The sequence below is a fragment of the Mastomys coucha genome, unplaced genomic scaffold (genome assembly GCF_008632895.1).
Source record: "Mastomys coucha isolate ucsf_1 unplaced genomic scaffold, UCSF_Mcou_1 pScaffold1, whole genome shotgun sequence".
NCBI lineage: Eukaryota > Metazoa > Chordata > Mammalia > Rodentia > Muridae > Mastomys > Mastomys coucha.
Window position 1 is genome coordinate 72,710,515 of NW_022196891.1, and position 16,036 is coordinate 72,726,550.

At 43.7% G+C, this 16,036-nt stretch overlaps 1 protein-coding gene across 1 annotated transcript in view; it reads right to left on the bottom strand.

Annotated features, from left to right (window-relative positions):
- Positions 1 to 13,674, bottom strand: part of Fh (fumarate hydratase) — a 23,920-nt gene extending 10,246 nt beyond the window's left edge. The window contains exons 1-5 of the mRNA XM_031390459.1: positions 13,493 to 13,674; positions 8,605 to 8,739; positions 6,063 to 6,173; positions 3,817 to 3,993; positions 1,162 to 1,344 (exon numbers count right to left, since the gene is read on the bottom strand). Coding sequence (XP_031246319.1) covers positions 1,162 to 1,344; positions 3,817 to 3,993; positions 6,063 to 6,173; positions 8,605 to 8,739; positions 13,493 to 13,615 — 729 coding nt within the window. The 5' untranslated portion in view covers positions 13,616 to 13,674. The remainder of the gene's footprint in view (positions 1 to 1,161; positions 1,345 to 3,816; positions 3,994 to 6,062; positions 6,174 to 8,604; positions 8,740 to 13,492) is intronic.
- Positions 13,675 to 16,036: the final 2,362 nt, after the last annotated feature.

Sequence of the window (16,036 nt, forward strand, 5' to 3'; positions counted from 1 at the left end):
AAAAAAAAAAAAAGATAAAACTTAGAAACCAGGAAAACAGGCTGAAATGCACAGAAAATGCCAAAAGAGGCAAGGTTTTAGCTAAGCCTTTGAAAGTGTTCCTCATTCCTTCTGTAAAATGTTGCGAACTAATGAAGCTTTATTTCTATTTGCCACAGAACGACCAAGAAGCCATCCAAGCAGGCAGCAATGAAGCTCTCACCTTCAGCTGGCTGTCATCCCACTACTACTTAGTGACTAGTAGTCGGTATTTGGCAATGGATGGCTACCTCCTGACACATAAACTACAGGCACTTTTAGCTCCTAAACTGTAGGGGGAGTGGAGACAAAACTCTGTTTGAGTGTTCTTTAGTTTCTTTGCACTGCACATTGTTAGATCTCCCTTCAGCTCATGCACAGAAACATAAAAACCACTTTCTGCTCTCCTGAACAGTCAGACCCCTTCACAAGCTGTCATGTAAAAGGGTAAAATGTGCCTCACTTAATCACGTTAACAGTTTGCTTTAATTAGTAACTGCTTAATTTAGGTTAAGAGAGACAAATGAGGCGATCATGGTAATGGACTGATGAAGATGACGGTGGCTATGTACCCGACATGGTTCTAAACTCTGTCAACCAGCTCACTACGGCCTCACAACCATGCACTCTCACTGCCTCACAACCATGTACTCTGTCTCACAACCCAAAGGCCAACGCACACAGAAGCTAAGTAACTTTCCTGCAGTCACATACCTGGTCTACAGAAAAGCAGAACTTGAACCCAGCATCCACCCGAGTCCAGCTCATTAGATCCAGCATGCTCTGATCTAATGTGGGCACTATTAACAGCTACCGACTAGCCATGCATGGTGAGGCATGCCTGCAATGCCAGCACTAGGAGGCAGAAGTACACAGATCTCTGAGTTCAAGGCCAGCCTGATTTACAGAGATCCAGGGCAGCCAGGGCTATACAGAGAAATCCTGCCTCAAAGACAAAACAAAACAAAAACAAAAAATGAAAGTGACAGAGAGAGAGAGAGAGTGAGAGAGAAAGAGGGAGGTTGCCAATTGCTTAATTCAGAAAATTTATCACTGATCTAGTCTTTAAAGGCAATTTTGAGGGAAAATGTTGATAATTTGTATCAATCCCTAAACTAAACAAAATGAGTCAAACTCCCTTACCTGTCCAAGAGTAAGAGGGACAGCGTCCTGCGTGTGAGTTCGCCCAATTTTGATGACCTGTGCAAACTCTTTGGATTTTGCACTGAGAGCATCATGCAGCTTCTGTAACCCTGGCAACAGCACCTTGTTAACTTCCACTGCAGCAGCAATGTGCATTGCTGTGGGAAAGGTATCGTTCGAGCTCTGCAGGGGATTTTCAAAAGAAACATAAGATGTTAACTCAGAGGTAAGGAGAGAGGACCTCAAATATAATCAACTAGGTGACTATTCAGGACCCAGTACATACCATACTCAGTAGTGTCCATATGGCAAGTAATAGGTCAGTGGGTGAAATGAAAAGCAACCTGGCTTCCTCTAAGGAACATATGCAGGACTGTCTCATATACAAGTGCCTAGACATAATACATATTATAACCAAGCATGCTAAATCCACTGTACAAGTGATCCCTAACCAAGGACTGTTGGCAAAGGCTTTAATTACCAAGATCATCTGAAGGCAGCGATGCGTCCACAAATCCTGCACAGTAATCAGACCTTGTGAAACTGACAACCAGGCATGTACACTGTACAGTGACAACCAGGCGTGTACACTGTACAGTGACAACCAGGCGTGTACACTGTACAGTGACAACCAGGCGTGTACACTGTACAGTGACAACCAGGCATGTACACTGTAGAGTGACAACCAGGTGTGTACCCTGTACAGTGACAACCAGACGTGTACACTGTAAACTGACAACCAGGCGTGTACACTGTACAGTGATAACCAGGCATGTACACTGTAGAGTGACAACCAGGCGTGTACCCTGTACAGTGACAACCAGGCGTATACACTGTACAGTGACAATCAGGCGTGTACACTGTACAGTGTACAATGCTGTCCCTATACTTTTAAGGCACGATGTAATTTTAAAATACACATTCACTATGGACATATCTCACCTGTTTCTTAGGCAACTGTCAGAGCACTTACAGTGAGAGGAACAGTTCCTTCACTAAGCACTCACACACCTACCACCTAAATCCAACCAGCAATGCCGTCTGTGACTCCTGCTACCTACTACACCAATCTGAAGCAGACTGCAGACTATAAATTATGTTCTTAAAAAACATATTTGAAAGTAATATTGAGTTTTTAAAGTGCTCTATAAAATAAACCATATTCAAACCTTTGCTTTTGACACTTAAAGATATATTAGGCCCAGCACCCAGGTCCTGTTTTCCAGGGCTGGAGCAGGGAGAAACTACGATTGGCTCGGATGTCTTACAGTGGGCATGGATACCTTAGCAGAGCAACACATAAGGATGTAGGTTCTGAGAACAGAAAAGACAGCAGCATGCCCAAAGGACACAAAAACCAACTGAGCAAGGTTCCCCAACTCAGACAATCTCGATAACATAAATAACAAAACAGAGGGTTATAACTGAATTATAGCAAGCCACTGTGAATTTGTAGTGGTGAGCACAATGAATATATAAATGAATGGGAGAACAAAGCTTCTTTACAGAAAAACTCCCATTAATGTAAAAAGAAGGAAAACTGTGTGTGTGTGTGTGTGTGTGTGTGTGTGTGTGTGTGTGTGTCCCACACCTTTACTCCCAGCACTCAGAAGGCAGAGGCAGGCAGATCTCTGAGTTCGAGGCCAGCCTGGTCTACAGAGCTAGTTCAGGACAGCCAGGCCTGCATAGAGAAACCCTATTTCAAAAAACCAAACATAAAAAAAAAAAATTTAAGAAAAGTGAAAAAGCTTTATTAAGAGAGCAGCGCAGTGTCAGGGGTAGAATAGCTACCTGGCACGCTGAGCTTTGGAGTTCAAACTTGGCACTGCAGATGACAAAAAACAGCATAAACCAACAAATACCCAGCAGTCAGTCGATAGGCAAGATCCCCTGACAAACATTCTCTCCTTTTAAGTGGAAATGATTTCTAGACTCAAGGTTTCTCTGATAACTTCTGCGGTGAATCTAATAAATACCAAGAAACTTTCTTCCACATCTCTTCTTGAATGATGCCCCAGCGTCATGCCAGGAATAGATCAAGATATGACAAATACATGGTTGCAAATGTTACACAGTGGTAAGTGGTGACACCTAGCAGGGTCACCTTATAACCAGTGATAGAGTGTAGCATCCCCGCAGCACATCAGGCAGCAATGAGAAGGGCCTCTCACTTACAGGCCAGTCCCCCTGAGACAGCACAGCCTCTGTCTACACACCAAGTGAAGGTGCTGCTACTGTCAGGGACTATATCTATCCACAACCTGCCCACATTTCAGGAACCCTAAGTGTCAAAGTGAAAACTCAGTGGGAAAACTAGAGAAATCCTAAAAGATGCCCGTTTAAAAACACTGTGCCCAGTGCAGCTTCTTACTTCTGGTAAGTGAAGCCAGTTATAAAAGACATTAGCATGATGGGAATAAAGAAGACTGGGTTATCTTTACAACTCTATTTTGAAGTAAAGAATGTTTTAAATAATTGAAACAATAAAAACATGCACATTCTCAAAACCAAGATGTCCTCAGTGATTATTTTATGAAGTTTGAAACCAGGCATGGTTCCTAAGTCTCCTCTCGTAAAGCACACTAGCTGGCCTTCCGAGGCCAGGCTCTCCTACATTTGCCAGTCTATCGCCATAAAGCAGAGCCCATCGCCTACCTGGCTTTTATTAACATGATCATTGGGGTGCACGGGCTTCTTGCTGCCAAGTTCCCCTCCTAACATTTCAATTGCTCTGTTGCTAATGACTTCATTGACATTCATGTTTGTCTGGGTTCCGGATCCAGTCTGCCATACCACCAGAGGAAAGTGATCATTTAATTTGCCTTCGGCTACCTGCGGGAGAGAAAGCATTAACAGTAAGTCTTTTTAAAAGAAGCAAAACTAGGTATTTGTTTAGTTATTTAAAATCAACCATGCTTGAGTAAAGCTCTGCTTACAGAACTTTCTTTACGATGTCAGTTGTTCCATAGGCTTGCTAATGGCTTCAAGACAGTTAAACGCAGCTGTGGCACAATCCTAAATATCTGTGGCATCACTTTTCCCAATTATAGATACTTCGAAACATGAAACTTTGTATACTCTGAATGATGACAATTCACTGGCCTCAAATAAGAACTATGTGGAAGCCATTTTCCTTGTCTGCTGGTGCTGCCTGTCACAGTGGAGGACCACCTGTGAGGTTGCTAGTGTGAGGTCCTCAGACACACTTACCATGGTTGCTCAGCAGGCACAGCTAACAGACGATACTGCCACAGTCAGCATGATAGTGAGCCAAGGGCTCGATAATGTAAGTTCCTAGTAGCTACTTCACTGCACAGATGTCCAGTGAGCAGCAACTGCCAAATGCAAAGCCCTGCATGGGTATGCCAGTGTGTGTGTGTGCGTGCGTGCGTGCGTGCGTGCGTGCGTGCGTGTGTGTGTGTGTGTGTGTGTGTGTGTGTGTGAGTAGGAGGTCAACTCTATGGAGTTCAGAGCTCTCTTTCTACCTGACATGGATCCTGGAAGTCAAGCTTGGGTCTTTGGGCTTATGAAGCAAAAACCTTTACCCACTAACCTATCTCACTGCCCCTCGGAGATGTTTAAAGTCTCAATGTGTGTGGCAGCTTATAAACTGCAGGCTTCCTAACACAATACTTAACTTCACTATAAAATGATTAACTTAGATGATCAGAACATATTTGAGAACTCTGTTAACTTCAATAGCTGTCTCCTTCTCCACTCTATGAACATGACCGTTGGTCACCTGCCTAGAGCATGCAGGAAAGTGCAACTCCATCACAGAGCCAGTACCACTCCCTGGCTCGGCAGCACCCGCTTCCCTCTCCCTGGCGGCGGGTGGGTGTTTATGAAGGCCCCCCAGAACTGTGGGTTCCCCCTTCACAGAGCCCACAGGATGAAAAAACCTTTTTTTTTTTTTTTTTTTTTTTTTTTTTTTTTTTTTTTTGGTTTTTGGAGACAGGGTTTCTCTGTGTAACCTGTCCTTGAACTCACTCTGTAGACCAGGCTGGCCTCGAACTCAGAAATCCACCTGCCTCTGCCTCCCAAGTGCTGGGATTAAAGGCGTGCACCACCACCGCCTGGCAAAAACCTTTTTAAAAGCTGTGCTTGTACCAAGCATGTACCTCTTATATTTACACGTACTGTTACACAGCATTTACAATATCAGCTTGTATAAGCTATTACAAGTAAGCAAGAAACAACTTAAAACACATGACAGGGAGGGCACAGACTTCATTACATACTTCACAAAAGGAACCTGAGCATCTATGGATTCTATCTATGCATGCTGGGGACAGATGATACATAGAGACCATTTTCTGTCCATTTTCTTTTTTTAAACTTTCAAATTTAAGACCATACAATATGTTTTAAAAAAATGCTCCTCTGTCTGAGCTCAGGCTCTATTCTATGCCAGTATTTAGGAACTAATTAATTTCTACTACTGCTAACATAACTAAGGTAAGTGCACATTGTAGAGGTAATACTTTAAATACAATGTTTCAACTCATCTCTGACTACTTCCTCAAGGCAGTGCCTAAGGAGATTACATTCTTAAGATGTATAACCAAATAATCAACTACTTTTAAAAGCAATCATTTATTCATAAAATAAAAAACCTAAAGTTCAAACCATCTTTTTCAGTTTTTTTCTTAAAACTATATAAATCAATGGAGACTTAAAAAGTGAAGAGACTTAAAAAGATGTAAAATTACCCAGAAATGACATCCCAAGATGTTTCGAGCAGTGCCTTAAATCCTCACTGAGTAATAAAGATAAAGCTGCCACACTACCCTGAAACTCATGAACTCCAGGGCCCTCCTGCAGACAGAGCTTATCAGCACACAGTGGATCTCAGAGAGGAGCTTCGGTGCCACTGTGTGAACATGATTATCACCTCCTACCTCATCTGCTGCCTTCATGATCGCACTAGCAATCTTTGGATCGAGACCATACTCCTGGTTTACTTCAGCAGCAGCTCGCTTCAAGATGCCAAAAGCTTTAATGACTGGGACCTAAAATTAATCAGAAAAACACCTTTCATCTGCAATTTTAGATAAGCATAAAGACCTGTTACTTTATGCAGATATAAAAAATGGTACCAAAGTTATAAACCTCAAAAATTTAGAAATCAGAGAAAAACTGCTTCTGTATACAATGAATCAGTTGAACAGAAAAAAAAAATTGAGGCTTGAATATGTGTACATATATCTATAACCAGAGACATATATACACATAGAAATGTTTGTATAGAGACAATGCCAATAGTAACTGTGCTTCATGGATGCACACTATAAGTACTGAATTTATTTTATACATTATATATTAAAATAGTTTTCAATCATTTCCCCTTAGAGATGCTGCATTTTAAGCCTGACTTCAAAACAACAACAAAAGGGCAGAAATGTCAGGTGGGAACATGAAATCCGACAGGGATCTGAATCATAACCATAGCCGTTCGGGTGGGTGACTGAGTGTAGCGCTGACAAAGCCATAAAAATGAGAAGGGGTCACAGGGGTCATGGCAGAGAAAGTTTCATTACCCAAAAGCAAGATAAGAAAGCACAGGGAACCCCGAGAGGAAGGGGTCATGACCATCTTAAGTTACTCACTGAGAAGTTCCCAATCTCATCACCTCTAGCCCCTTTCAAGATGAAGTACAGACATTCGTGATAATAATAAGGAGTTAATTTTCCTTTAGAACTGAGGTACAAACACTTGGATCTAGTCATACTTAGCTCAAAGTATACAGTCTTTCTCATATTTAACAAAACTCGGTGACAAATCTGATGGCTCAGGTGTCACAGTCCAGACAGAACCCAGATATGGCTGCCCAGTCTCTAGAACAGCAGCTGCTATGCACCCACACTCCAGCCCAGCTGGGATCACCTTATTCCCATTCAAATATGCAGTCAGGCCCTATGTTAAGCCCTTGTCAATGCTGACAATGAGACTGCCGTCAAAGTTTTGCTGCCATCATGACATTCTACAAGTTACTCTGGATTTGGTGTAGAGGCTTACGAATAAGTTAAAATGTGTATTAGAAGAACTTAGGATAAAAGGGATACAGAGAAGATAACTGGTACACAGTATCTCAGTAAATGGAGCTGGCTCCTTCTAGGCCTACCTGTGCCCTGCACTGACCATCTCTATATCCCAGCTGGGCTCCTGAAGGGTAAGATGTACTTCACCAGCTCTTCATGCCTTAGCATCGCTGAAATCAAGATGTATCCTCCTGTCAGTGACACATCACAACTCCAGCAGCTTTCTCCCTTAGTGCTACCCACCGGTATGTCATCTAATGCAGGGCAGCTCAGATTTAAGGGAGTGCAGCAGAATGGTCTCAAAACATTACGCATCAAACCAGCAGTCACATATGCTCTAGATATTAGTAGTCTGATGGATTTGTGTGATGTACACTCTTCTAGAAACTGAACCGCCACAGAAAATACAATGTTTAGAGAAAACTAGAGCTTTAATTCAGTGGAAAGAAAAAAAGAATTTGAGTGTTGAAATAAAAAATGTGTACCAACTGTGAAATCCTAGAAACCCCCCACACTAAAACAAAACAAACCAAAACAAACCACCTTCAACCTGTCCATCCTGGCTGTCAACCTGACCACTTTTAGAATCAACTACAACCTCAGCAGCTGGGCACACTGGAGGGTTTTCCTGATGGATCGTTCGAGGTGGGAAAGTCTACCCTAACCCGACTGCACCTTCTGGAGGCTGACCATGGAAAACAAGGAAGAAGGAAGGTTTTCCCTTTTGCCTGCTTGCTCTCACTCTTGCTGGCCAAGGTGATCCATCCCGAGCTGAGACATCCTTCCACAGATTATTAGAATATGCTGTTTGGGGGTTACAATGTAGACTGAAGACCAGCAGCTCTCTAGAAACTCCCTGGGACTCCAGTGGCAGCAGACTGGGATTGCCCAGACATCAGTGCTGGGGATGGGAACCTATCGGCTCCTCAGCCTTTACACCGGGAGGCAGCTACTGTTGGCTCCTCACAGCAGCCGGCAGCTCTGATGCCTCCCATACAGACACAGGTTCTCTGTCTGTCTCTGTGCTCTCAAGTACGCTCGTTCTCTCTCCCTCTCCCTCTCTCTCTCTCCCGCCCTCACCCTCGCTCTCTCTCTCTCTCTCTCTCTCTCTCTTTCTCTCTCTCTCTCTTCTTCTTCTTTTCTCCCTTCCTCTCTCTCTTTCTTTCTCTCTCTTGATCCTTTAGAGAACCCTGACTAATAAAGCCCATTAGCAAATTATTTACTATAACAGCTAAAATCCAAATTATTCAAAGCCTTGTTTGAAAACAGCATTATAAAATTCATTACATACAGCTAGTTTTCTCATAACTTTACATTTTAATTTTGTAAAATATTTACAAAACAATATGACTTGTGTGAACACAGCCTAGTCCTGAGCCAATATCTCCACAAAGCCACTTACTGGCATACGTTCCGTCGCACCTCCAATCTTAAAGTTCATCGTAGATCTTACGGTCTGAGCACCATAATACTTATCAGTTGGGACTTTCAATTCACCAAAGGTGTCGTATTCTACACGGAAGGAGTTTTGGCTTGCCTAGAGACAAAGAAGACGGACGTCATATTAGCTTGAAAAGAAATCCAGGATGAACGCAAACAAAATCATCTGTAAGGGAAAAAATTAATAAGTATCATAAAGATATAAAAATCCCATCTTGATTGTCAGTCTATTCCCCGCTTTCAGTTTCCCTTCAAATAATTTGACATTCATATGTATGAATTCTGGCCTTAAAGGTAGCTTATACAATTCATATACTGCCCAGATTATAAACACAGAAAGTCTCTGAAATACAAGAAAAAAAAAAGCGAAAAGAGAGAGAAAAAAGAAAGAATATGCCTATCAGTAGTCAAGATTTGACTAATCCAGACCTCACTTAAAGTTTATATTACTGGAAACTTCTGAGACATACAAAACCACTTTGAGACTTTTAAACCTACTTAACCAAAGCTAAAATGTCGCCTAAGGTGGAAAGTTCAGGGTTCTTTGGAAAGCCAGTTGCGTTGGACCACGGTGTTTTGCTGGGGCAGACACATGAAGGAGTGTTTTCCTGACGCAGACACAAGTGAAAGGATGCTCTGCTGAGGCAGACAGCAACCAACACCGGCCCTTCTTTCTTCCTTACCTCCTTAGAGAGCACCAGGGTGCTGGCTCCCCGGGAGCACAGCTCTCATCTGTGCTTTATAAAATTAAATTTTTTATGATCACCACCTGTGTTCAAAATTACTAAAATTTCATTGCTAAGTATCAATAATTTATCTTCCAAATAGTTACAGTAGTGTTTAGAATAAAATTACTTGACATGATTCCTTTTAGTCACGCGCTTCAGCTTTCAATGTTAAAAAAATAAAAAAAAAAAAACTTAATCCCAAATTGAGTTTAATTCCTTGGAGGGGAAACTTAATGGCTGAGCACTTGCCCGGCATGCGGGAAACTGTGGGTCCACGCCACAGCACCACTAACCTAGAGATGGAGCTATATCTAGGATTTTCGTACCCACATTTTAAAATTAAGGTGCACAAAAGTGAACTGCAGCTAAAATCACAATCTTGGCAGACACTTCAAATGCATCCTGTCTTTATCGCTAAAGCACACCAAATGTAAAACAAAAGCCAATTAACTACAGCATCTCAGCGTATAACATGCTCTTCCAAAACCCCATTTCCAACCTTTAACCTCAGGTGTTATGGTTAATACTGTCACCTGAACAGGACTGATCGCCAATTAGACAAGCCTCTGGGCCCGCCCAAGATGGGTCACCTAGATTAGGATAACTGAGATGGGAAGGCATCTGAGCTGTGTGCACCATCGTGTAGGTGGCAGCAGCCTGCGTGGGATGCAGTGGATAGCCAACACCAAGTGCTCAGCCCTGAAACCATCCGTGCGCGAGCAACGTTCCACCGTGGCACAGGCATATACAGGCATTTATATACTGTGGTCCTCTGAGCAAGATGTCGCCCATCGTCTCAGGCATATGCATGCGTGGTCCCCAGATAATGGTTGTTTGGGAAGGCTGAGAAGGTATGGCCTTGATGAGGAAGTATGTCACTAGAGAGCTTAACGGCTATTAACATTCTGAGTTTGCTCTCTCTGCTTCCAAATTAAAGCCCTTCCTTCTATAAGTTGCCTTGGTCATGGTGTTTTATCACAACAGAGAATTAACTAAGACACACAAATACACACACACTAACCACTAAGAAAAAGACGGCATGATTTTGACATAGAGCAAGGGGATTAGTACATATAGGAAGGCAAGGGAAGGGGAAAATTATAGTTATACTTTAATTTAAAAACTAAAATATAAAATAATTTTAAAGCTATAAACTAATTTGTCAGTGATGCTCTCTCTGCTTCCTGACTTCACACCCAGTGTGTGCACACTCAGTGTGTCCGGTTACCTCAAGTTCCTGCTACCATTCCTGCCCTGCCAAACAATATTGCAGCCTGGAATTGTGAATCAAACCTTCCTTCACTGAGTTGTAGAGCAGAAACTCTGGCCCTCTGTGAACCATCTCGACAGCCCCTTGGGTAATCTTTGCCAACAGCCTCTGAACTCTAAGCATAACTGGACCATTTTATTTACAGGGCCCCAAGCAGAGAAGGAGTCAGCAATGCGTCATACGTCCACATGACGCACTTCAGGTGAACTCTGAAATGTCCTTTTAAATAACAGGGCTTCCAGGGTCATGTGAATTTCTCAATCCTAGAGAACAACTTTGAATAAAATCAACAGGCTTGCTGGAAATTACAAGGGGGCTAAAGGGCAAATGTCCTTGGAACCATGGAAGAAGAAAAGTATCTTGATTCTATTTTCTAACATAACTCTTAAGGAAGAAACTGCATCCCTGGGATGAAGCCTACTTGATCATGATGATCATTTTGATGTGTTCTTGGATTCGGTTTGCAAGAATTTTATTGAGTATTTTTGCATCAATACCCATAAGTGAAATTGGTCTAAAGGTTTCTTTCTTTGTTAGGTCTTTGTGTGGTTTAGGTATGAGTAATTGTGGCTTCATAGGATGAATTGGGTAGAGTACGTTCTGTTTCTATTTTGTGGAGTAGTTTGAGGAACATTGGTATTAGGTCGTCTTTGAAGGTCTGATAAAACTCTGCACTTGCCGGGCAGTGGTGGTGCACGCCTTTAGTCCCAGCACTTGGGAGGCAGAGGCAGGCAGATTTCTGAGTTCCAGGCCAGCCTGGTCTACAGAGTGAGTTCCAGGACAGCCAGGGCAACACAGAGAAACCCTGTCTCAAAAAATCAAAAAAACACAAAAACAAAAACAAAAAACCTCTGCACTAAACGCATCTGGCCCTGGGCTTTTTTTGGTTGGGAGACTATTAATGACTGTTTCTATTTCATGAGCAGATATGGGACTGTTTAGATGGTTGAGGAGTTAGAGAAAGGACCCTAGGAGCTGAAGGGTTTGCAGCCCCTTAGGGAAAACAACAATAGGAATTCACTAGTACCCTCAGAGTTCCCAGGGACTAAAACTCCAACCCAAGAGTACACATGGTGGGACTCATCGCTCCAGCAGCATGTGTATAGTAGAGGATGGCCTAGTTGGTCATCAATGGGAGGAGAGGCCCTTGGCCCTGTGAAGGTTCTATGCCCCAGTGTAGGGGAATGCCAGGGCCAGTAAGCAAGAGGGGGTGGAGTGGTGAGCAGGGGGAGGGGAGAGGGAACAGGGGGTTGTTTTAATTTTTGTTTTTTTATTTTGTTTTATTTTACTTTTTTCTTTTTCTTTTCTTTTTCTTTTCTTTTTTTTTTGAAGGGGACCTGGGAAAGGAGATATTGTAAACAAAGAAAACATCTAATTAAAAAAAAAAAACAAAACTGCTATTTTCACATTTGCCATGATGGGTTCATTCCACTTTCCTGATCCCCTAAACAAGCTTTAAAACAAAAAGAAACACAGTCTTTTTAAAGAGATTTTAAAAGGCATTAAAAATCACCAGAGCAAAGTTCCAGGTACTTTAAGCAGCCTGAACTTTATAGCGCTTTCCAAGATTTATGTTATTGTGTGTGTGTGTGTGTGTGTGTGCATGGTTGCATGTATGTTATGTGTATGTCTGTGTATATGTGTGAATACACGCATGTGTCAAGGCTATTAAGAGTGTGTTACAGGCCCCCTAAAGCTGATGTTACAGGTGGGTGTGAACCACCTGACACAGACACTGAGATGTGCTTCACTGGTGTCATCTCCCCAGGCCCCAAGACTGCACAGAGAGATGTCATTCAAGTTTCTAGAAGTTCAAAGGATGTCTTGGCCCTTTTAAGGACACTAGAGGAGGCATAATTAAGAAGCACAGTACTGCACAGTGTTTTCCCAAGTTCTATCTTGCTGAGCCCCTGTAATTATCTGTTTTACATGCAGAAACTGGACCAAGCATGAAAGCAGCAGTAGGATTTGAAATCACAACCCGCACTGTAGAAGGCATGCTACACCTCGGGGCGGCCTTTCTAACGATTCACTTCTCAAACTTTTCCTAACAGTACACACTCACATTTAACATTTTCTAAAGAACTCTAAAGAGTAAAGGGGCTTAATGAAGCATGTCATCCCTTGGACTTGGCCCCTTAAGTTCCTTTAGCTGTCTTTCTGAATACAAAATCTTGATTAGGGCTATTGTTCGGTCCTACCCAATCTGCTCGGGCATGCCTCAGACTACTTATGTCCATATGCCCACATTTAAGGATGTCTGAGTTCTACACAAGTTGTGAGAGAGAACACGTGTAACCTCACAAGGTAAATAGTCAAGTTAGTAAGAAGTAAAGCCTTTCCGTTCAGAAGACACACCGGCTTCATTCACTTCGAGGGCCTGAAAGCAGGAAAGAGCACTCTGGTGGCCCAAGAATCCAGAGCTGGGCGGACACTAGCCTAGGGGAGCCTCTTGTCTGTGTCCAGCCAGCAGGGCTTGCTATGGGGCAAGGAAGAGGCTTCCCCTTTCCTTGGGCACTCCTCTGTCTCCGCTATCCCTGCATCCCGACATCCCCCACCCTCTGCCCCGGTGCACGCGCTCTCCCAGAGAAGGTGTCCTGAGCCGAGGGCCCCTACAAGCTCAGGCATTGGCCAGGTCTGCCCTCCTGACACTCAGGCTCCCCAGCAGGAGCGTGTCCCTCGGCTCTGCCCGCAGCCCCAACACACTCGGCTGGAGGCGGCGTCCGGGGCGGAAGGTGAGCGTGCCTGCCGGCGCTGAGCCCAGGCGCGGCCCGCCGGGACACCCGGGCCACCCGGGGACACGCTGACTTGAAGGTCACCGAGGGGAAGCCCGGCCCGACATGCCCGCTCACCATTCGCGCAAGGTTCGGAGCACACCACGGTAGGGTGGTCGTTTCCCCGGACACTGCAGCACTGGCGGACCGGACCCGCAGGAGGCGACGCGAGCGTGCGAGGAGACGGAGTGCTCGGTACATGGTTGCTGCTGGACGTGGGTGGAAAGCTGACCCCCTAAGACACGCCCCCTGCGACGTCAGATCCCGACCACGCTCGTACCCAATCAAACGCCTCGTCCTAAGTATGTAGGACGGGACTAACCATGATTGGCCAATCATAACTGAGGGGGCGGATTGCCTTCCCTGGGCCAATGGTAAGGCTGTTTGAAGTCCTCCTGGGAAACTGCGGAAGGAATCATGGGAAAAGACGTGAGGCGGGAGGGCAGATCTTCCGACAATAAATGTGGCTGCTAGGAGACAGGATTGATTACTAGCTGAAGATGCCTGTAGTGCAAGGTCCGTGAAATACCCTACAAAGAACATGTAATCAACTTACCATTTATCCTGCAACCATCCATGATGTGAACCCGTTTGGATCCATTTGTGTCAAATACTATCTTCCTAGGAGTTTTACAAAGTGCCGCGAATTTTAGACAAGGAAGTAGTTATTGTCCCACAATGCTTCTAATTGTTATTTTGGAGTTAATTTTCCTATCATTTTTTTAAAAGAATTATTTATTTTATGTATGTGAGTACACTGTAGCTGACTTCAGACACACCAGAAGAGGGCATCAGATCTCATTACAGATGGCTGTGAGCCACCATGTGGTTGCTGAGAATTGAACTCAGGACCTTTGGGAGAGCAGTCACTGCTCTTAACCACTGGGCCATCTCTCCAGCCCTTTCCTCTGTCTTTTAACATGTCCCCTGATAACATTTATAATGTGTCCGTAGTCCTTGGAATTTTTCGTCTCCGATTTTCTTTGTGGTTATAGGCTAGGAAAAACATTGATTAAATGATGACAATGGAAAAAAAAAAGAGTAACTGATATAAAATTGTGTCTCTTCCTTTAGTTTTATATTGCAGAACCAGAGGGCTGTTAAAGAGAAAGTTCTTCATGAATGAGTGGCTTCAATTTATAGCCTCAGCACTCTAGAAGCCACTGTAGGGAAGTGTTGAATTCAAGGACAGCCTGGGCTTCATAGTGAGCCTGCCATAAACGCACTGTTAACCTGCAATCTTCACACTTGAGAAATGGATTTAGGGAGAATAGTAGTTCAGGGCCATCCTTGGCTACACAGGGAGTTTGAAGCTTAGCGTGGGATACAAGACACCCTGTCTCAAAATAACACAAATGAAATAAAATAAGTAAGAATGAGACTAATAGCTGTGCTAAAACAAAACTCTCAATTAAACCAGTACCGATTTTTCAGACCTCAGTATCTAGTTCTTCCCTCTCTCATCTCATGGCTGAGAAATTTTTAGAATATTTGGTGAAAGGTAGAACCAAATTTTCTCTAAAAGTTAGGTTAAGAAAAAAAAAGACAAAACAGTGCGATAAAGTATAGTCATATATAAAGCTATGTACCTTCTACCCTAATTGTTAACACTTTTGCCATTAAAGAACAACCACAAGAGTGTGGAGTGTGTGTTTGTGTGTGTGTGTGTGTTATTAGTTTGAGAGAAATTTATTTCTAGGCATGGATTACAGTCCATAGGGCAGTTGCTGAGATTTTCCGGTTCACGTATTTCAGAACAGGAACTGGAGCAGGGACACATGGCACATGGGTGGTGATAGAAATATAGACTGTTCAGTAAGAGAAAGGGGAAGATGCTCGCAAAAGTGGAGGTGGGCTTCAGAGCTAGGACAGGTCTCTAAGGCCAGAGCCCCCTGCTTCAGGACATTCATGGCTCTTTATAAGCTTCCTGTGATAATCACTGCACGTATTCTAATTGTTTTGTTACAAGTAACCTGCAGTGAGTGACTTTGTGTAGGAGGGGTAGGGGTGGAAGGTGGGATCTCCTGGGTTCCAGTTGAATGAAAAAAAAACTGAAATAAACAGAGGAAGACATGACTACTCCTAAAGTAAGGAGAGGATTTTTTATGGTGGATATACAAGGGAGAGAGCAGGCAGAGGGAAGAGGCCAGACTGAACATGACTGGCGGACTAAATCAGACCATTGGGAGGAAAGAGGAAAGGGGGGTGCGGTGGAGGAGGGGGAAGGGGGTGTGTGGACAAGAGAGGAGCTACTGGCATAGAGGGGCACCCAGGCCCAGGCCAAGAGACTGATGTAGCCAAAATGGCTGACTTACATAGGGATGGAGAGCAGGGTGGAAGCCCAGTCCCTGGGAAGAAGTTTGGGGGGGGGGGGAGTGAGAAGTGCAGGGAGGAGCCACAAATACTGCTTTGATATGATAATGACACTCAGCCATTTCTCTGGGCTTCTGAGACCTAAAGCCAGTTTTCTTCTGCCGTTTGTTTACTTTATATGTAATCTTGAGTCTCTTTTTCCATTCTCTAGTCTCCTACCACAAAGTAACACAAACATTTACCATTTCCTAAGAAATGATAATGGGGCGGTGGTGGCACACGCCTTTAATCCCAGCACTTGGGAGGCAG